The sequence below is a fragment of the Heteronotia binoei genome, chromosome 4, assembly GCF_032191835.1.
Source record: "Heteronotia binoei isolate CCM8104 ecotype False Entrance Well chromosome 4, APGP_CSIRO_Hbin_v1, whole genome shotgun sequence".
Lineage (NCBI taxonomy): Eukaryota > Metazoa > Chordata > Lepidosauria > Squamata > Gekkonidae > Heteronotia > Heteronotia binoei.
Genome location: NC_083226.1, coordinates 88,166,215 through 88,189,525, shown reverse-complemented (window position 1 = coordinate 88,189,525; position 23,311 = coordinate 88,166,215). Strand labels below are relative to the sequence as shown.

Genomic DNA, 23,311 nt, shown 5'->3' with positions numbered 1-23,311 from the left:
AGGGAACATTTCCCTCTCCCCCCGCTGTTTTCTGATGACCCTGAAGCATGGGGAGGGCCTCCAAACTGGGGATTGGCAACCCTATGCCTAGGTGGTGAACAATTGTCAATACACACCTACTTGACCAAGTCTAAGAGTGTAGTCACTTTGAGAAGAAAAAAAAAGGCTTGCAGGGGCCATTAATTTTCAAAAGGATCTGGTTCAGCACCCACTTAAATGAATGTAAACAATCACAGGCTTGAAGAAGACACAAAATATCTATCTGCCAAAAGAACCCTCAAATACTATAGCAATATGTATGCAACATAGCAATACAGTGTTAGTCTTCCCCGCAATTTCTTTTCCAATCATTGAACAAGTTGAACAAAGTTTGAGTCCAGTAACACCTTTAAGACTTAAATAAGTTTTATTCTGGGTATAAGCTATCCTGTGCTAGCACACTTCATCAGATACACTGAAAACAGTTTTGTCAACCCTTACTTACAGGGATTGGGTGGTTGTCAGAAAAGATTAGGTTTTAAGAGATTTGGAGGAGTAAATGCTTCCACTGGGAATACCCATCTTGGAATTTTCTGAAAAATTCTCATTTTTAACCATGACCATGGTACAAAGATTTCTGGAACCAATGATTCTTAAAATAAGAATGTCCTTCAAGTTTTTGATACCATAAATATGCATGCCAGCCCAAATTAAGATCGTGTCCCTCTAACAACAGTTGTCTCTTGTCATTCAATAGTATCCAGTCTCTTACCCACAGGAGCATAGAAGCTTTATAATACAGTTGCCAGTCTGGAAGGCCCATACCTGCTCTCAATTTAGAATCTTGCAGTATCTTTAGTTTGATTCTAGGTTTTTTGCCGTGCCAAATATATTTAGAAACCATCTTGTTCAGTTCTTGAAAAAAAACACTATTTAAAAATACTGGGATGGTTTGGAATAGAAATAATAGCCTTGGTAGAATATTCATCTTTATTAAAGTTGTTCTTCCCATCAAAGATAAATTCAAATCTTGCCATTTTTTCAAATCTTTTTAAATCTCTTTATCATAATTATCAATTTTTAAACTACTACATTTATTTGAGATAAGTACACCTAAATATTTGATTCTTTTCTCATACAAAAATCCTGACTTTTGTTGAAGAAGTTGAATTTGCTCTACCATCATATTTTTTGTCAGAAATTTTGTTTTATGATAGTGGATCTTCAGTTGTGCCCGGCAGCCAAATTGGTTAATCTTATTTATAAGACAGTCAGTTGAATCTATTGGTTGCTCTAGTATAAAAAGCAGGTCATCTGCAAAGGCTCTCAATTTATATTGTTCAGCCTTTACCACCGCGCCCTTAATATTTGTGTCTTCTCTTATCTGGTTATTCAGTATCTCTAAGCATAACATAAAGAGTGGTGACAATGGGCAACCTTGTCTTGTACCTCTTAGGATATCAATTGATTTTGTTAATTCACCATTCACCATCACGCTTGCTCTTTGGGAGGAGTATATTGATTCTATTGCTCTCACCACATTCCATTCCCTTCAATTGTTGCAGCATAAATTGCCAACGGTCATTATCAAAGGTCTTCTCAGCATCCAAACAGATTAATGCCAATTGTTTTTCTAGATGAATCTCATAATATTCCAATATATTACAGACTGTTCTAACACTGTCTTTCAAATACCTTTTAGGAAGATATCAAGCCTGGTCTTGATGTATTGTGGACTGTAGAACTTTCTTCAGGCATTGTGCCAATATTGCTGCAAAAATTTTATAGTCCACATTCAAAAGAGAGATTGAACGATAATTTTTAATATCTTTCAAATCTGCAACTTCTTTTGGAATTAAGGATATTGTGGCTTCTTGCCAAGTGTCTGGTATTTGGGCTTCATCCTGAATCCTTTCAAGGAGACGTTTAAATGGTAACAATAAGGACTCCTCATAAGCTTTGTAAAATTCTGCAGGCAATGCATCTGGACCCGGAGTTTTTCCATTCTTTGCGATGCCATCGTATCTCCCAGTTCCCTTGTTATTGATTCATTTAATTTTTTCATTGTTCTTCTCTAAATTTATTAAGGTTATTTTGACTAATATATTCTTCTAAATCTGCCTTATGAACTTGTTTATCTTCATATAATTTTCTGTAAAATTGTTCCACAATTTGACATATCTCCTGTCTTTGAACTTTCTCTTTGTTATTCTCGTCTTTCAGAACCGGTATTATTCTTTTGGCATTCTCTTTTCTCATTCTATAGGCCAACCACCTTCCAGGTTTATTAGCATATTCAAAAACGTTTTGTCTTGCAAATCTCAATTTTATCTCCATCTCCTCTATAAGTAATAAATTGAGTTGATGTTGTGTTTCTTTGACCTTATTTTGAAACTCCTTCCGTTTAAAACAATTTTATTCCAGTAACATATGGTAACAATCAATTCTTACATTATTAATTACTTCTTTTTAACTATCCCATATATTACTTTTCTAACCCCTCCTCCATCTGTTACTTGACCCCCGCCGGTGTTATATACTTAAAATGCTAATATTTAAAGGTACCCTTAACTAATAAAACAAAAAAAATCTATTTTTCTTTCTTTTAAGACTTAATCATTATCAAAAATTGTCCAATGTCTTTTTATTTTCCATTCTTTTTCTATATAACTTCTAAACTTCTTCCACTCCAACTTAAAAGTTTCTAGATCATAGTCTCTTAAAATTCTTGTCAATTTGTCCATTTCACTCCATGTTATAACTTTTATAATTCAATTCCATTTCTCTGGTATTCTTTTTTGCTTCCACAATTGCGCATACAATGTCCTAGCAGCTGAGAGCAAGTACCAAATTATAGTTCTATCTTCTTTCAGAAATTTTTTCATATATAATCCCAACAGAAAAGTCTCTGCAACTTTCTTCATTTTGTATCCCAAGATCCTAGATATTTCTTGTTGGATCATCTGCCAATACTTTTTTGCTCTTTCACAAGTCCACCACATATGGTAAAAAGAACCTTCATGTTTTTTACACTTCCAACATCTATCTGACATCTTATTGTTCATCTTTGCCAACTTTTTAGGAGTTATATACCATCTGTACATCATTTTAAAACAGTTCTCTTTAATACTTTGACATGTTGAAAGCTTTATAGAATTCTTCCAAAGATATTCCCAAGTTTCCATCTGTATTTCTTTATTTGCATTAATTGCCCAATTAATCATTTGTGATTTCACTACTTCATCTTCTGTAGACCATTTTAAAAGCAGTTTGTATAATTTTGAAATTAATTTTTCGTTATATCCAAGCAGAACTATTTCCATTTCTGTTTGTTCTTTTCTTATTCCTTCAATGTCTTTTTCCACCAAACTCTTTATTTGTTGCATTCGAAACCAATTATATTTATTGTTCAACTCTTTCACAGTTTTCAGCTCTATTTTACCGCCTTGTATTTTTAATAGCTGATTATATGACAACCACTTTTCTTCACCCACTTCAGCCGTTATTTTTATCACTTCTGCTGGCACTATCCATAATGGTTTCCTTTCATCACCATATTTCTTATATTTCATCCACGTATTCAACAGATTATTTCTTATATAATGATGAGAGAAAAAAACCATCCATCTTCTTTTTTCCATAGTACATATAAGCGTGCCAGCTGAATTTATTTCCATGACCTTCCAACACCAAAAGTTTTTTGTTTAGTAGCATCACCCATTCTTTTATCCACACTAACCAGAATGCTTCATGATATAGTTTTAAATCTGGTAATTGGAATCTTCCTCTCTCTTTTGCATCTGTTAAAATTTTCATTTTGATCCTTGGTTTCTTCCCTACCCACACAAATTCTGAGATCTTCCTCTAGCATCTGTTAAACTGTTTACTGTCCTTCACAATTGGAATAGTTTGAAATAAATACATTATTCTTGGTAAAATGTTCATTTTAATTGCAGCAGTTCTTCCCAGCAATGACAAATTAAGTTTATTCCATTTTATCATGTCTTTATCCATTTTACGCCATAGCTTCTCATAATTATTTTTAAACAAATCAATATTCTTCATTGTTATCTCCACACCCAATATTTTACCTTCGAAGTAACTTCACAAACCGTTAGCTTTTGTAACTCCTTTTGCTTACTTACTTGCATATTCTTACATAAAATTTTTCTTTATTTATATAAAATCCCGCCAATTCTCCATATTCTTGTATTTTAGCTAACAGCAAGGGTGTTACATGAGTTGGATTTTCATTTATAAACATTATATCATCTGCAAATGCTCTATATTTATAGGTAAAACCTTTTATTTTTAATCCTTCTATTTCTTTGTCTTCTTGAATTTTCATCAGCAAAATTTCAAGTGTCATTATAAACAACAGTGGAGAGAGCGGGCATCCTTGTCTTGTACCTTTACTAACTATCACATCTTCTGTAAGGTCTGCATTTATACATAACCTTGCGTGTTGTTCAGTATATATTGCTTTTATCATCCTTATAAATTCTTCTCCCAACTCCGTTTTCTCCATTACTGCAAACATAAAGTCCCAGTTTAGATTATCAAATGCTTTCTCTGCATCCGCAAAGAATAATGCTACTTCCCCTTATTTTGAAACTCCTGTCTTGTCGGTTGTGCTTTTAAATTCTTTTCAGCTTGTCCTGCTTGCAACATTAATTTTTGAAAAAGTTCTTTCTTCTTTGCACTATATTTAAGTTCTTTCTTCTTTGCACTATATCTGATTGCAAGGCCCCTGTAGTATGCTTTAGATGTATCCCAAACTACTTGCATCTTTACATCTCAAGTTATGTTCTGTTTTAAAAAAAGATTCCATTTCAACCTTAGATTCTTTAAGAAAGTCTTTATCTTTCAAGATAGAAATATTTAACCTCCATGACCTTCTCATTTGTGTACCTTTGAGTTTCACCATTACAGGACTATGGTCTGATATAACTCTTGTTTGAATTTCTGTCTCAACTAAATCTTTAACCAGATTTGCTGAGAACCAGCACATGTCTACTCTTGACCACGTTTGATGACTGGCAGAGTAGTAGGTAAAGTCTTTCGAATTTGGATATCTTGTTCTCCATACATCAACCAGATCCAGTTCTTCTACTAGCTTCCAAAAACTTATTGGTAGTTGAGGACTTTTGCTTTTAGCAAGTTTATGTATTTTTTTGTCCAATTGTCTGTCAGAAACTGTATTGAAGTCTTCTACTATGCAATGTTCTGCATATTCTAGATTTGATAACTTAAAATGTAAATCTCTTGGTGGTTATGTGGAGCATAAATATTTGGCAGTAGAATTTATTTATTTTTTACCGTGACTTCCACTAAAAGAATTCTTCCATCTTCCAAAGCATACTGTAGTTGTGGGTTGAATTTATCCTTAACATAAGTTGCTGCTCCCTTTTTCTTTTTATTCATGTCTGTTGCTATAAACAAATTGCCAAGTTTTTTTATTTTTCAGAAGGTGTTGATCTTTAGCTAAAATATGGGTTTCTTGTAAGCAATTATGTCCATTTCCAATTTTGTCAGGTATCTAAAAGTCTTCCTCCTCCTTTTGACAGGAGAATTAAGTCCATTCATGTTAATAGAAATTATTGATGCCATTATGAATTTTTCTTATCACTATCTTTTTTTATCTTTTTTAGTCTGTAATCTTGTTGGGTATTTCCTTGGTTCATTTGGGTCCTCTTCACCAGAGCTTTCTTCTTCATCTTCATTATCCTTCTTTTCCTTCCCCTCTTTTTCCTTCACTCTGTTCAGAAAATTCTGCGCTTTGAAAATAGAATTTATCCTATACCTATTATCTTCATAAGTAAAAAGGAAGCCTTCCAACATTAGCCATGTATAGGGTATTTCTCTTTCCCTCAGAAAACTTGTCAAAGTTTGGTATTCTCTCCTGTTTTGTTCCACTGGCCATGGTACCTCTCTCAAGATTTTCACTGTATTTCCTGCTATGATCATTTGTTTATCTCTTGCTTGCTTCAAATTATCATCTCTGGTCCTCTTTCTTGTAAGTTTCAAGTGAATTTCGCTAGGCAGTTTGTTCCGTCTCGTAAAGCTTGATGGTACTCTCTTGACTTGATCAAACTCTTCTTTCCCTGGACAAGATGCAGAACTGGGTGATGGGATTGGTGGTTTACCTTCTTGATTGTCCTTTTTTTTAATTGTTTCTTTAAAGCCAATCATGGCTTTATTTTCCATCCTTATTAATATATTTACACTCACAACTACAAGGATCTTATACTGCCTCTTGAAGATTTGTTTTGGAACTAAGTATTTTGTGTATATTAGATAAGCTAGTATCTGCCAAACAATACCAGTGTTACACAATAATTTTAGGAGAACAGCATTCTAGCTAGTATCAACAATTCACCAGACCCAGAACAATGATAAAACTTATAATAAACAAGATCTTTTTAACACAACATCCTTAGTGCCTCCTAGCCAAACAATTCCACTCACTGAAACAACAGCAGTTCACTATAATGTCTCTTTTAACAATGATAGTTCAAAAAAATCCAAGACGTAACATGTTCATCCAACTGTTCCAAATCATAAATTGTAATCCAGGGCTGGGTGCCCCATTTGTAATCCACAGGTGAAATCAATAATTAAAAAATAACCAAACAGCCCAAGAGAAAAAAGAAGAAAAATAGAATAATCCAGAGCAAAATAATCCAGATACTCCCAGAAACAGAAAAGAAAAAAGAAAAAACTCCAAATATGATATGAAAAACAAGGAAAAAATGGGAAAAATGAATTTAAAAATAAAAAACCCCAAAAATATTCAAAGCATATGGAAAATTGAACCAGATTTAGTAGGTTATATTCATAACATCCACCATCAGAGGTTTATAATCCACTTCAAAGGTTTGCACAGGTATTCTTCCTTCAGCCAACAATCTAATTATATTTTATAGTCTGATATACACAGCCCAGAAAGGTTTAAATGTCTGTTTGAAGCTCACAAAAATTAGTTCAGAGCACTTCAGCACAACCTTCAAATTGCTTCTTATGCCAGCTGTCCTTCTTATCCAAATATATTAACAGGGAATTTTTCCAAAGCCAAGTCATCCAGAAGGAAATTTAAAACAAATCAGTTCAATTCAGCCATCAAGTCTTTTCTATATTTTTAACTGGTGTTCTTCATACTTCTCATGCAAGGGTTATAAACATACCAGATTAGGCAGGAACTTTTGGAAACCTTGGAGGAGAAGGAGAGAGAGTTCCTCCCTCCCATTTTCTCAACCTTTGCCTCTGCCAAAGTTCCTCTTCAATCCCAACTCTCCACTCTCCCTGCTTAGAGAAGGTATACCTCAAAATCCGATATTTGAAATAAAAGAGCACTTAAAATCTTCATTAAGATGATGCAGCTTGTTCAATTCATGCAGAGTCGCTAGTTAGAAAGAAGAAAAGTAGAAGTCCGGTAGTCAACCCCTGTACCATTTAAAAATGGCGATCGGAACAGTGAGGCTTATGGCGAGCCGGAATCGGGAGGCAGCCACCACTGTCACCCCTGTCCCACACTCCCATCTGCCTTCCAGGACCCCTCCTGGGTCCCAGAATTGAGTCTCCCAAGCAGGGGAGACCCCTCTACTGCTTGATTTAGGAGTGGCTCTGGACGCGCCGATCCGAGCCACTCCTAATGCCGGGTCGCTGAAACTGGAAGTCCCAGATTAGTCTGTATCTCATGTGTGCTGCGAGAGCTATGCCAGGAAAGAAAGTTACCAGATCTCCTCTCCTCACCCCCTTGGCTCAGGTCTGCCAATGTATTCATTTACCCAATTAGAGTTTACCAACACTGGTTAATATGCATATTGACATCATCCTTCTAATTCATTTGTGTCTGTTTTAGCTCAATTAGTATTTCTAAGAAGTTGAAGTTGTAAAGTCATTAAACTGACTTTGCAGCTCAGAGGAAAAATCACACATAGCCTTTATCACCCCATTCATGCCTTTGAAGCCCCAAGTCTTGTGTTGGTTGCCTGGCAGGGGCTTAGCCCCTGCCAGGAAAATCTGGAGGGGGGGCTCCAGCCCCCGAGCCCCCACATAGTTTACACCTATGCTTGTATGCTTCCCCAGAAGGTGAGAAGGGAAGCGATGACAACTACATACTTATCTTGACCTAGAGACATACTTCTTCTTATCAACCCAGACTGTGAGAAATAGAAGAGAAGAAAAGTAAGGATGAAAGCTGATTGGTTGTTGGGATTCAAGAAGATTGGTAAAATTATGGAGGGAGAGATGGAGGAAAAGTTTGAAGGGAGAATATAAGGGGGAAACGGCATATATTACCATGTACTGTGCCTTTCTATGAAAGTTTTGAGAAGTGTCTTGGAGGCAGGGCTTTTTTTTTTTTAGAAGAAACGCACAGGTATGCAGTTCCAGCTGGCTTGGGGACAGGGGGTGCATCCTAATATGCAAATGTGTTCCTGCTGGGCTTTTTCGACAAAAAAAGTCCTGCTTGGTGATTAGGGTTGCCAAATCCAACCCCAGAAATATCTGGGAACTTTGGGGGTGGAGCCAGGAGACACTGGGGTGGAGCTAGGGGGTAGGGGGGAAACGGCGCCGGGGAGCATGGCGAGCCGGCCCGCAGCTGCCGCCTCTGCGCCGCTCGCCGTGGCTGCTCCTCTGAGATGGGCTCAGCCTGAGCCCATCTCGGAGGAGCAGCCACGGCGAGCAGAGAAGAGGCCGCCGCGCCGCTGCCGCCTTGCCCGCTCCGCCTCTGGGACAGAAGCGGAGGGGGGGTGGAGGCGGGCCGGGAGCGTGGCGAGCCACAAGTCTGCTTCCTAGAAGGGCCCGGATTCGCGGCTCGCCATGCTCCTGGCCTGCCTCGCCCTCCCCTGCGCTGCTGCCGCCTCTTGGCTGCTCCTCCAAGATGGGCTCAGCCTGGGCCCATCTCGGAGGAGAAACTGCGGTGGGCGGGGAGGGGGCGGCAGCGGCGTGGCGCGGTGGCCTCGCCGGCTCCAGGATCCGGCGGCTCGGCGCCGTTTCCCCCCTCTCCCCCCACTTCCATTTTTTGGGGGAGCGGGGGAAGAGGGTGGAAATCCTGGGGTCCCCCGCCAGGGCGGGAGGGTTGGGAAGCCTATTGGTGATACACATATATGCATGGTTTTGTAAGAAGTTAAAATTAAATATACGCTTCAGTGTACTTCTAGATTTAACAACATTCCAGGGTACTGGTTATAATTAAGTACTGGTTATGGTACAAATGACTTGACAAGAATAACATATCAGGTTAAAAGATCTGAAAAAGATTGTTTCAGTAACAATCCAATATGTACTTAAGATTCAGACGCTACATAATGAGACAATGAAACAAATAATGAATTATTTATATATGTATTTAGAGTATCATAGGTTTTTACTGGGAAGCCTGTACTCAAAGGAATACAGTCCTTGTTCTTGGAAATTAGAGAACACATTACATTTGTTTCAGTGTGAAACAGGATGCAAGTGCACATTGCAGTTGCCAAACCAGTTTTGTTTCCTCAAACTCCCAAAATTAAACTATTGGTACTGTATTTCACTGGATGGAAACAGCCAAAAATAATGCATCTCAGTCTGCATATAACAGTATCTTACCTCCAATTTAAGTTATTCTTTGAGAGCCAATTAAATTAGAAAAATGTTCTATAGGCTGGAGGAAGGCTTCACACTTTTCTGTGCAGAATGATAGGATACATGCTCATATCTTGTAATTCACTGTTGTACAAATAAACCCTCTCTTATCTTGACAAAATACAAGTATCATTTTAATATTTATATAGAATATTTGTTTTCCTCTTATTCATATAATACATAATAATATTAACGACCTTATGCAGCCATGGGAGGCTTTTGTAAAATTAGCATACAATAGATCCTAGATACCAAACTGCAAATATATTTGCACCTGCCTTAAGGCATTACAAAGTTAACACAGTAGTTTAGCAATTAAATTTAAATATATTTACATTTCATATTTATTTATCAAGTGTATTTATATATAACCTAAACCTTAATTTAGGTGCCTAAAGAAACTGTGAAAGAACTGAGTTGTCAAATGCATTTACTTTTTAAAGTTCATTTTATAGTGATATCTACCATTTTGTTGTTCTTTATACACATAAGACAGGATTAAATGAATACCTTTTACTAAATACAGTTTTCACCATAGCAAGGCTCTTCACAGTGGAAGGTACTCACTGGATATAACATATCACCTTGTTTTAAAGACCTTAAAAAATTGCCCTTTTATTTTATTGTTATTTTTGCTTTTGATTATTAAATTTTCTCCTCACAATTTAAAGTGTTGTCGGTTATATCTCAGTTTGATATTCTTTGCTCCATATTAAATAAATGATGATAGGTGTAATTTTCACTTTCAGTAAGAGAAGAGAGAAATTGAATGTGGCAATGTGGTGAATTTCAGGTAGTTATAGCAAGGGTAAATAACCAACTGTTGATTACAATCCAGACTCCACCTATGCTTTGTGTGGAAAGAAAATTGTTATTATTTGAAAGACTAATTTAAGTAGGTTTAAACTTAAAGAGTTATTGCTAATTTCAGATTTTTGTTCATTATGTTCTTTTGAAGAGTCCTGTATTAAGACGTTAACATTTGTCAAAGTAGGTCACACAGCCATTAGTGTTCCAGCAGCAAGTTTTTCATAAAGATTTGTCTTTTCTCCCCTCCAATTTTAGGAAGGATTTCTGTGTGCATAAGGATGAGCCATGTGATACTGTTGGTAAGTATGTATATGAAAAAAAAGATTGTAAAGCCTTTGAAATGCAGAATTGCAGACAGAGAATTGGTTAAATATAATAATGGTTCACAATCAGATATTGGTAGCTGACAAAGGGAGCTTTGCCTTTGTCCTCTGAATGCCTTGGTATGACCTGTGTGAAGAGAACAAAGTATTTCTGTTCTCATGTTGGCGGCTATGATAATCTTGGCACTTGTCATCATGAGACCATCCTGTAAAGTTGTTGAATAATAGAATCATAGAGTTGGAAGGGACCTCCAGGGTCATCTACTCCAACACCCTGCACAATGCAAGAAATTCACAAATACCCCCCCCTCGCACCCCCTCCCCTCCGTGACCATGCCTATAAGATGGCAGAAAACCTCTAGGATCCCTGGCTAAACTGGCCTGGAGAAAAATTGCTTCCTGGCCCCAAAGTGGCTATCAGCATTTTTCTGGGCATGTAAGAAAGAGCCTGTAAAGAAATAGCCTTGCATGGGCCAATATGACTGCAGACTGAGGTCTACTTGCACCTTCCATTGCTGCCAGAATATGTGTGTAAATTTAAGCAGGGGCTGTGGTTGAGGATCTTGGTTTGTGCTGTGGTTCAGTTGTGTCATGAGATCCATGTCAATTGTGCTTATAGTGTCCATCCCACTATTTTTTATTTTGTATTGATGTTGTTTGGGGTTGAGGTTGTGCTGCTCTTGATAATGTATCTGTAATAAGTGTTTCCTTGCCAGGAACATTTTGGAAAGTCATATTTCTGCAACTGGAGTAACATTCACTGCAGGCGTGCAGGTGCCTGTCTGAGTGGTTTGGAAAATACTGCTTCAAGTGGCTTGTTGACTTTCTGTACTTTACCTGTACCCCATAGATATATTGATGGGTTTTTTGGGGTTTTTTTATTGACAAATACTATGGCTAAAGTTCTTTCTCTATTTGGGCATATTTTTTTTCTGCTGCAGTCAAAGCTCTTGAGGCATGTGACACAGAACCCACATTCTATAATAGACAGTCACTTCATCAATCTTTGGAAACATCCGCTTGGATGGTTAATAACTTATTATTATTGAGTACAGGTGCTGTGCATAGGACTGCTTTTAGTTTTTGCAGCAGCTTGTCTTGTTTCCAGGACCATTACCACATGACATCTTTTTGGAGATGAGTGGGGCATCAGGGATGCTTCATTTGGTATATTGTGCAAGGAATCTGCTCATCCCAGAGGCCTCTGAATGACGTTTTTGTCTTGTGTAGTAATCATGCTAGTTATAGTTTGAAATTTACTGTGCTCTGTTTTAACACCTTCTGCTGAAAGCATGTGACCCATGTGTTTGACCTAGCTTATCATGAACTGAATCTTGTCTGGTTTGAACTTGGCGTTCTCAGATTAGACCCTTTCCATCACAGTCTTCAATACTTGATCATGCTCTTCTTGCATTAATGCTGCTGTGATCATGTAATTTGCTATGATATGGACACTACTGAGATCACCAATCACTTCGTTGTTTTTCTACTGGAAGGCTTCACTGATGGATTTGATGCTGAAAGACTGAAACTTGTTTCTTCCTCAGGGTGTGTTGAAAGTTCACAGTTCAGCTGAGTCAGCATTTAGCTTTACTTGTCAATATCCATCCTTCTAATCTAGAATGATGAATGTTTTCTCCAAGCCAGTTGGCTCAGGACATCTGTTGGTGTAGGGATGCTCTCTCAGTATGGCTTTATTAAGCTCCCTGGGATCAAAGCAGACTCTGAGGTTGCCATTCTTTTTCTCACTATTAACTAAGCTGTTGACCCAGGATGTATGTCTATTTCTTTGGCCACTAGTCCATTTTTTTCTAGTTGTTTTATTGTGTTTTGCAGCTTGTTCATGATGGTGAAGGTTGTGTTTCTGCACCTGTGAATGACAACAGTAGCTGTTGTGTCTATATGTATAGAATGTATGCCCCTTTAGAAACCGCAAGATAAGAGAATTTTTCCAGCAAAATAAACACCATAAATTCAAGCCAATAGTCATCACATTATGAGCAGTAGTGTAATAACTTTGCTATCCTGAAGATTATGGACTTTGGTTTAAACACGATATGTGTTCACAATTTTCATGGATGAATAAAGTATCCTCTCAGATTGTATTAAGTCAATCCAAATCAGTTTACATTGCATTTGAGAGTGGAGAAAATCAGGGGCTATTTAAAATCAGGGGCTATCTGAAACATTTACCTCTCCTAACAGACCAATCTTAAAGGTGGGGAAATGGAATAGGAATCCGACTGACCCCTATGCTGGCATAACTTGGAGATATGCCAGCATAAGGACAGTGCAGGGCACTAATGGCATGAGCTGCTGAATCCCACTAGTGCAGGAATGCTGCAGGTACAGGCACAGCCAGCATGTGCATAAGGTAACATTTGGCAGTTGCCTTGGGCACCAGCTCTTGGGGAGGTGTGTTGTTTCTGGGCTCACTAGGGCTGGAAGAATTCTCCCAGTATGTGCAATTCAGCCAGTATCATAATGCCCCTGTATAAATCGATGGTGCGGTCTCATTTGGAGTACTGTGTGCAGTTCTGGTCGCCGCACCTCAAAAAGGATATTATAGCATTGGAGAAAGTCCAGAGAAGGGCAACTAGAATGATTAAAGGGCTGGAGCACTTTCCCTATGAAGAAAGGTTGAAATGCTTGGGACTCTTTAGCTTGGAGAAACGTCGACTGCGGGGTGACATGATAGAGGTTTACAAGATAATGCATGGGATGGAGAAAGTAGAGAAAGAAGTACTTTTCTCCCTTTCTCACAATACTCGTGGGCATTCGATGAGATTGCTGAGCAGACAGGTTAAAACGGATAAAAGGAAGTACTTCTTCACCCAAAGGGTGATTAACATGTGGAATTCACTGCCACAGGAGGTAGTGGCGGCCACAAGTATAGCCACCTTCAAGAAGGGTTTAGATAAAAATATGGAGCACAGGTCCATCAGTGGCTATTAGCCACAGTGTATGTGTGTATATAAAATTTTTTGCCACTGTGTGACACAGAGTGTTGGACTTGATGGGCCGTTGGCCTGATCCAACATGGCTTCTCTTATGTTCTTATGTTCTTAATACCAGCATAGATGTGGGTGTCCCATTCGAAGCTGCCTAATTGCCATTTCTTCCTCTGGAATGGCAATTAGGCAGCTTCCAATGTGTTTTCAGTGTGTGAACACCCCCATGAGAAGGTGCAAAGTTGTGTCAGCAAAAATGGCATTAAAGCCCTTTGACAGTCATGGCAACTTCAAATTCACTCCCTCCCCTGTGGCCATGCCCATGGAACCCCAAGCGGCTCAAGATACCCACTAAATGCTCACACAATCAACACCCCCCTGCTCTGGCCATGCCCCTCCTTGGGACCAATTACAGCACCCCACCCTACAAATGGTTCCAGGAAGTCTCCTCAGAATTCCAGAGGTAGGACATGTGGTGCAGAATGCTATCTGACAGCTCCTTCCACAAGGACTTTGAGCAAGTGCACATGCACCTCAGTGGTGGGCACAACACAGACAGGGCACCTAACACCCCTGAGTGAGAACCTGGAGGGAATGAACCACCAGGAGATCAAAGTCCACACTTTGTGGCTGACTAGATTTTGGCCCGCACAGGTTCACCAGGCCCTCCACCAAAATCCTAAGGGGCAGCTGCATATGAACAGGTAAATTGGAGCTGTCAGAATTGCCATTCATAAAACCATTCTCTTACATAATTTTGTGATGGCTAAGCAGGAGCAGGTGCTCATTTGAAGCCAATTTCTTTTTAACACATAAAATTAATAGGAAAGGACAAGACTTTTTGAAGCTAGTTCACAACTGGTAATTGGCTGATTTACATTCAGTAGCTTATATTTGATGTGGCTTTCAAGCACAGGGTGAATAGAGAATAAAGTAACAAAACGGTCATTTCATTTGATAGTTTCTTGTGTATAGAGTCAATAAGGTAATTTCATCCTAAAGTATGAGTGAAATTTAAATGTCAAAAGTGCGCCACTTTCATACCTGAAGAATTGTTACTTTATTAAATAATAAACAATAAAAAATGCCGTTGTAGAGTGAAAAACAATTTATTTTTGTAGCTAATAAAGAGCAGCTTGTTGTCTGACTAATTTCTTCTAAATTATATACATACCATCTTTTATTCAAGTTGAAAGATTGGGCAGAATCATCAAACCTTTTCAAGCAGATTTCTGTAAGGCTCATAGTACAGTTGATCACTGTTTGACAATGAAGGCCCAGATTCAGAAATACTCCAAAAATTAAACAAGATGCCTCTACACTGCGTTTGTTGACCTTACTTCAGTCTTTGACTCAATTGAGTAATCAAGACAAGATTGTTTGTTGAACCCCCCCCTTCCTGTTTAATTTTTTATATCAATGATTTTGTCCAAGCTGTGGAATCCCAGAACTCCCCCCCCCCTTCATTCGCTTGTTTGAAAATTTCAGTCTTGCAGTATGCAGATAATATGGCAATCATGTCTTTTGCCAGAATTGGGTTCAGAAGGATACTAGTGAGGTAGGCTGATTACTGTGATAGAGAGGAATTAAGAATTATAATAAAACTAAAATTGTAGTCTCTGGTAATAATAAATTCAACCACTCATGCTCATGAAACAGAACAATGACCCTCTTTAAATATCTAGGCATAGTATTTTATTGGCAGGCACATCTTAATGCAATTTTATCAACTGCTGACCATACATTGGAAATCTGACCTGAGTCAGATTGAGGTGCCAAGAGAGGAGGTCCTACAACTGATAGATAAATTAAAAATTAATAAGTCACCAGGTCCGGATGGCATACATCCAAGAGTTTTGAAAAAACTCAAAGTTGAACTTGTGGATCTTCTGACAAAAATATGTAATCTTTCATTGAAATCTGCCTCGGTTCCTGAGGACTGAAAGGTAGCAAATGTCACCCCCATCTTTAAAAAGGGTTCCAGAAGAGATCCGGGAAATTACAGGCCAGTCAGTCTGACTTCAATACCGGGAAAGTTGATAGAAACCATATCAAGGACAGAATGAGTAGGCACATTGATGAACATGCGTTATTGAGGAAGACTCAGCATGGGTTCTGTAAGGAAAGATCTTGCCTCACTAACCTGTTGCATTTCTTTGAGGGGGTGAACAAACATGTGGACAAAGGAGACCCAATAGATATTGTTTACCTTGACTTCCAGAAAGCTTTAGATAAAGTTCCTCATCAAAGGCTCCTTAGAAAGCTTAAGAGTCATGGAGTAAAAGGACAGGTCCTCTTGTGGATCAAAAACTGGCTAATTAATAGGAAGCAGAGAGTGAGTATAAATGGGCAGTCTTCTCAGTGGAGGGCGGTAAGCAGTGGGGTGCCGCAGGGCTCAGTACTGGGTCCCATACTCTTTAACTTGTTCATAAATGATTTGGAGTTGGGAGTGAGCAGTGAAGTGGCCAAGTTTGCAGATGACACTAAATTGTTCAGGGTGGTGAGAACCAGAGAGGATTGTTGAATGGATCTATTGAGGCTGAGTGAGTGGGCGTCAATGTGGCAGATGAGGTTCAATGTGGCCAAGTGCAAAGTAATGCACATTGGGGCCAAGAATCCCAGCTACAAATACAAGTTGATGGGGTGTGAACTGGCAGAGACTGACCAAGAGAGAGATCTTGGGGTCAAGGGTAGATAAATCACTGAAAATGTCAAGACAGTGTGCAATTGCAATAAAAAAGGCCAACGCCATGCTGGGAATTATTAGGAAAGGAATTGAAAACAAATCAGCCGGTATCATAATGTCCCTGTATATATCAATGGTGCAGTCTCTTTTGGAATACTGTTTGCAATTCTGGTCACCGCACCTCAAAAAGGATATTATAGCATTGGAAAAAGACCAGAAAAGGGCAACTAGAATGATTAAAGGGTTGGAACACTTTCCCTATGAAGAAAGGTTAAAATGCTTGGGGCTCTTTAGCTTGGAGAAACGTTGACTGCGGGGTGACATGATAGAGGTTTACAAGATAATGCATGGGATGGAGAAAATAGAGAAAGAAGTACTTTTCTCCCTTTCTCACAATACAAGAACTCGTGGGCATTCGATGAAACTGCTGAGCAGTCAGGTTAAAACGGATAAAAGGAAGTACTTCTTCACCCAAAGGGTGATTAACATGTGGAATTCACTGCCACAGGAGGTGGTGGCGGCTACAAGCATAGACAGCTTCAAGAGGGGGTTAGATAAAAATATGGAGCACAGGTCCATCAGTGGCTATTAGCCACAGTGTGTATATATGTGTCTGTGTGTGTGTGTGTGTATATATATATATATATATATATATATATATATATATACACACACACACATTTTTTTGGGGGGGCGGCACTGTGTGACACAGAGTGTTGGACTGGATGGGCCATTGGCCTGATCCAACATGGCTTCTCTTATGTTCTTATGTTCTTAACTATTGTAATTTTGTTCTTTTCAAAGTGTGGCCTGGCCCTCAAAGTATCCCAGGAATATTTTAAGGGCCAGGGCTATTAGCTGGCCATACTTTGAAAACAAAAAAGAGAGTGGAACACGAAAATACATGACCAGCTTGGAATAATTTCTTCTTTTAAAAAAATTTGGGTGTCCCTCAGGGAACTCCTTCTGCACACTTAAGATTAGAAGGTGAACTAGCCTCTATTACTGGGGTGGCCAAACTGTGGCTCAGGAGTCACATGCAGCTATTTCACACATATTGTGTGGCTCCAAGACATCAAGGAGGAACTTAATGCAGGCTTATTTTTAAGTAAGCATGTTTAGCATTGAGAGCTCAGTCAGCCTCTGAGTGCTGACCCATTGGTAGGTGACTATTTCCACCGTGTATGAAGCGAGGGAGGAGGGGGAAATAGGCAAGCTTGCAAGCTCTTCTCCACCAGAGAGGTCACCTGGAGACCCAAAGCAGGAAAAGAAGGCACAAGAGCTGAGGGAGCCACTGGAAAGAGTTACATAATTAAAGAGTGTGGTGCAGGGTTCCCCCCGTTAGTTTCATAGCTCTTATAGGAGCCGTATTTACTAACCTTGGTGTTAAGGCAAAGAGAGATGAATAATGATGCAAATGGTGGTCAGTGGCTTATATGGCACTTCTATGTTTCCTTTTCCCACTGGTGCAAAAAATAATTGCTAACTTTTCCCTATGATAGTCTTATGAGGACTGTTATTCCCAGCTTTTGGTTTTTTTAAAAAAATCTTCTAGCATGGTGGTATTGTAAAGGCATACATACTGTATGCATTTTATCTTTCTTTGCAAATAAAGTATTAAGAGTTTTAATAAAGATGTGTGTGTAATATTTGTTCATGTCTTCCAACTCTCAAACATCTGACATTTATTCTATGTGGCTCTTACATTAAGCAAGTTTGGCCACCCTGCTCTATTACAACAAGAGTCCACTTGAAACTATTAAAATAGTTTAAGAAAGCAGAGTAAAAATAATGAAGGAGCTGCCAAGGAAGGTCATAAGTGACAGAAAACAGTTCAAGAAACTGACAGACAAGCTAAGGGAGAAGGGAATAAGATATAGATGGATCTTACCTGAAGGTCTCAGCTTTTAGTATAAAAGACTGAGAACTACAATAATAGATACTCAAGGCATGGAAAGATTTTTTGCAGACAATAAAGAATTTGGAGATACAGAATAATTGAAGAATCATTATGGATTACAAATTAATTTCTTGGAATGTAAATGGACTTAATTCATTGCAAAAAAGAAAAGCAACGTTTCATTGGATTAAAAAACAAAAATGTAATATAGTCTGTCTACAAGAAGTGCATATTAAACAAATGGATTACAAATTTTTATGGAATTTATGGGTGAAGAATTTTTTCATTAGCCAAAGAAAAAAAAGAGAGTGTTTTTTTATATTAAAAAAGAATTGGAGCCAAAGTTGATTTTTAAAGACAGTGAAGGTAGATTTGTTGCAGTGGAGGTGCTGATGAATGAGAAAAAAAATGCTGTTATTGGGAATATATGCCCCAAATGGGGCGAAGGATGCTTTTTTTTAAAGACATTATGCAACAATTAGATCAAGTGACATATGATCAGATAATGTTAATGGGAGACTTCAATGGAACTATTAAAAACTCTTCGGATAGATCTGGGAATAGAAAAAATAAAGATGGCAAGTTGCCAAAGTTATTTTTTGACTAATAAAGCAAGAAAGTTTGGAAGATGTATGGAAAAAGTTTAATCCTAACATGCGTGACTATACTTTCTTTTCAGCAAGGTACAACTTTTTGAGAATTGATACGTTATGATCTACTAAGGAACTGGGACTCATTACAAATAAAATAGAGATTATTCCAAAAATAGGCGCAGACCATAATCCATTAATATGGTTGGCAAAAGAGAGACAAAACAGATGACAAGAGAGAGACAAGAGAGATGGAGGTTAAATGAAGATTTATTGCAAAAAACAGAAATAGTGGCATCTCTTGAAAAAGAAACTAAAGCTTTCTTCCAAATAAATGAAAATCAGGACGTTCAAATTCAGACCATGTGGGACGCATATAAAGCTGTAATGAGAGAAATATTAATTACATTGAACAACAAAGACAAAAGAGATTAAAAAAAACAATTGGTGGACTTACAAAAAGAAATAGGTAAAAAATGAAAAGGAATTGAAAAAGATACCAGGGAAAAAGAAAATTTTGCAGGAAATTACAATTTTACAGAGTCAACTGAGATACTTATTGAACAAAGAGGTGGATTGTAACTTAAAAGGCTACAGCAGAAATCCTTCGAGGGTGCGAACAAACCGGAGAAATATTTGGCATGGCAAATGAAGAAAAGAGGGAGAATAAATTTATAAATAGAATAATATCGGAAGGTAAAGATATTGTGGATCAAGCAGGAATTAAAAGGGAATTTTACAATATTACGCTAAACTATTTAAAGTTCAACAAGTAAATAAAGACAAAATAGAAGCGTATTTGCAAAGAATAAAAGTAATGCCCTTAAAAGAAAGTATGGAAAAAACTTTGAATGAACCAATTGAAAAAGTAGAAATTGAAGGAGCAATTAGCTCAATGAAATTACGTAAAGCTCCGGGTCCTGAGGGTTTTTCAGCAAAATTTTATAAAGTCCTGGCAGAAATATTGGTACCAAAACTTCAAAAATTGATGAATAGTATTAGACAAGATGGGAAGGTGCCAAATACATGGAAGGAAGCAGTTATCTCATTGATACCGAAAGAGGATAGAGATGCCACGAATGTCAAAAATTATAGACCGATTTCACTACTTAATAATGACTACAAAATATTTGCTAGGATGCTAGCAGAACGACTCAAACAGCATTTGAACATTTCTATTCAAGAAGAGCAAGCAGGCTTTCACCCCAGAAGGCAAATAAGAGACAATATCAGAACAGTGATAGATGTAGAATATTATGAGAAACATCCAGAAAAAGAGGTAGCTTTATTCTTTGCTGATGCAGAAAAAGCTTTTGACAATCTTAATTGGGACTTTGTGTTTGCAGTGATGGAGAAATTGAAATTGGGAGACAATATTATAAGAGTGGTCAAGCCAATCTATACAGAACAACAAGCAAAACTCTGTGTGAATGCTGACTTGACAGAACAAATGATAATTAGCAAGGGTACAAAGCAAGGTTGCCCTCTATCTCCGTTGCTATTCATAATGACTTTAGAAATTTTGCTGATGCAAGTCAAAGAGGATAAAGAAATAGAGGGGCTGAAACGGAAAGGTTTTTCCTACAAATATAGGGCCTTTGCAGATGATGTGATGTTTAATAATGAAAATCCATTACAAGTGATGCCCCTGTTGTTAAATAAAATTAAAGAGTATGGAGAGTTGGCAGGCTTCCATATAAATAAAGAAAAATTGAAAATTTTAAGCAAGAATTTGCCACCAAGCAAACAGAAAGACCTACAAAGCATAATTGGATGTGAAGTTAGCTCGAAAGTAAAATACGTAGGTGTGGAGATTACGATGAGAAATATAAGAACAACTATGAAAAGCTTTGGCGTAAAATTTAGGAAGATATGTTGAAGTGGAGCAAAGTAAATTTGTCCATGCTGAGGAGGATCTCTGCAATTAAAATGAATGTTCTACCAAGGATTATGTTTCTTTTTCAAACTATTCCAATAGTGAAAGACAAGAAACAATTTAATTTCTGGCAAAAAAAGATTTCAGAATTTGTTTGGGCAGGCAAAAAACCTAGAATCAAAATGAAAATTCTGACAGATGCGAAAGAAAGGGGTAACTTCCAATTACCTGACCTAAAGTTATATCATGATGCAGTTTGTTTGGTATGGATCAAGGACTGGACAACTTTGCTCAACAGAAAATTATTGGCATTAGAAGGCCATGGAAATATTTTTGGTTGGCATGCCTACATGTATTATGGAAAGAAGATGGATGTTTTTTTTCACATCATTATATAAGGAGGAATTCATTGAATACTTGGAAAAAATATAATAAATATGGTGATGAGAGAAAACCACTTTGGATTGTGCCAACAGAAGTATTAAAGTTGTCTTCAGATCCACAGGAAGAAAAATAGGTATCATATAAACAACTGCTAAAAATTCAGGGAGGCAAGGTGGAAATGAAACCGGTCGAAGATCTGCAGGATAAATTTAACAGGTATCAACTGCAACAAATTAAAAGCTTAATAGAGCATGATATTAGAAATACAGGTATAAGGTGTGAGCAAAAAGAAATGGAAAAAATGCTTTTTGGCGAGGATGAAAAATTGATCTCAAGGATGTAGTTATCTCAAGGATAAGTTGCTATTGAAATGGTCTACAAAGATGAAGTGGTGAAACCTCAAATGATAAAATGGGCAATAAATATTAATAAATAAATACAAATGGAGACGTAGGAACACCTATGGAAGAACTCTGAAAATATCTATGCTCAAAAAAAGTCCTGGTTCTGAAGCTGGTTAAAAAGGTGGTGAGCAGGAGTGCTTCAGCTAGTCAGCTAGGTGGTTCGCTTGTAGAAAGTTGCTATTATCAAACATACCTCAGTCATTTCTTGTTTGGATTAATGCAGTGTGATCTATGTGACCTGGAAAGCTGCAATGAGTTTAGAACTTGTCATGAGTATTAACAGGGGCTAGTATCAGAGAATGTCATTACTGGCATGTATTCCAGGGTTGCCAAGTCCAATTCAAGAAATATCTGGGGACTTTGGGGGTGGAGCCAGGAGACTTTGGGGGTGGAGCCAGGAGACATTGGGGGCAGAGCCAGGAACAAGGGTGTGACAAGCATAATTGAACTCCAAGGGAGTTCTGGTCATCACATTTAAAAAGACAGCACACCTTTTTAAATGTCTTTCTCCCATAGAAAATAATAGATAGGGGCACCTTCTTTTGGGGCTCATAGAACTGGACCCCCTGGTCCAATCGTTTTGAAACTTGGAGGGTGTTTTGGGGGGAGAGGCACTAGATACTATACTGAAAATTTGGTGCCTCTACCTCAAAAAATAGCTCCCCCAGAGCTCCCGAAACCTCCAGATCAATTCCCCATTATACCCTATGAGAAACGATCTACACATAGGGAACAATGAAGACGTTTCCCTCTCCTCCACACCCCCCCCCCTCTTGCAAATCTTATGTAGGGGACTGGCCTCTCTACTCACCAGCCAGCTTCTTCACAGCAACAAAGACACAGACACAGAAAGTTGAAGCCTTTCACCACCTCCAGAGGTGCAAAGGCACATGGTCCTTTGGGGCAGGGCAGGAAGCAGCCTGGGAAAGCTCCGGCTGCTGCAATGGAGCTGGGTGGGAAGGAGAGGGGCAAGGAGAAGCTGCTGCGATCCGAGATGAGAAGGGAAGGGAAGGGAGGAGGAGAAGCATCGGGGATCAGTGGGAAGGGGAGAGGAGAAGCTGCTGGGATCTAGGCTGCCATCCCCCCCGCTTTCTAGATTTTTGGCGAGCAGGGGGAGGAGGCTCCAAATCGGGAAAGCCTAGTGTATTCTATTGCCAGTTACATTCAAAGCACCATGATGATTGTTTTGAACATCATATTTTAGGAAGCATGTTCTGCCAAGCTTCTGCTGGGTGCTAAAATACTGGCATTCTTTAACTGCTGTTTAAACAGGTTTTTTGTTTGGTTTTGTATGGCATATCTTTCAATCATCAATTTGTTAAGCTGCTTCAAGTATCTATTGATAAAAATGTTTGGAATAAATAAATAAGGTCTTTAGGCACAATTGGAAGGCAAGTGATTCAACAACCTTGCTAAAGTTAAGCAGTCAGTGCCTGGATAAGAAAGCCCTTGGCCACTGTGTGCACTTTATTACATAATGGAAGAAATACAATATATTAATGAATAGATAAACCAATATATAGATATCTCAATAGCTGTGAGGCAAATCTCTTTAATACAACTTAAAATCCAAAGGTAGAATTCTTAAGTACATTCTCCAACCGCAGCCCCCAGTAGGCTATTTGCTCCAACAGGGCAGTAATACCGCTGCTAGAAAAACCAAGAGTTTTTGCCAGAATGAATTCTAATCATACAGCAACTATGCTGTACAATGAACAATGGCGGCATTGTGGGACGGTTTTCTGTGTGTAATGTTAGAGATACTACTGTGGGATAAATCT

At 38.2% G+C, this 23,311-nt stretch overlaps 1 protein-coding gene across 2 annotated transcripts in view; it reads left to right on the top strand.

The window, feature by feature from the left end:
* Nucleotides 1–23,311, top strand: part of ADAMTS19 (ADAM metallopeptidase with thrombospondin type 1 motif 19) — a 248,877-nt gene that overhangs the window by 96,109 nt on the left and 129,457 nt on the right. For both annotated transcript variants that reach the window (XM_060235511.1, XM_060235510.1), the window contains exon 7: nt 10,672–10,715. In XM_060235511.1, the coding sequence (XP_060091494.1) occupies nt 10,672–10,715 (44 nt within the window). The remainder of the gene's footprint in view (nt 1–10,671; nt 10,716–23,311) is intronic.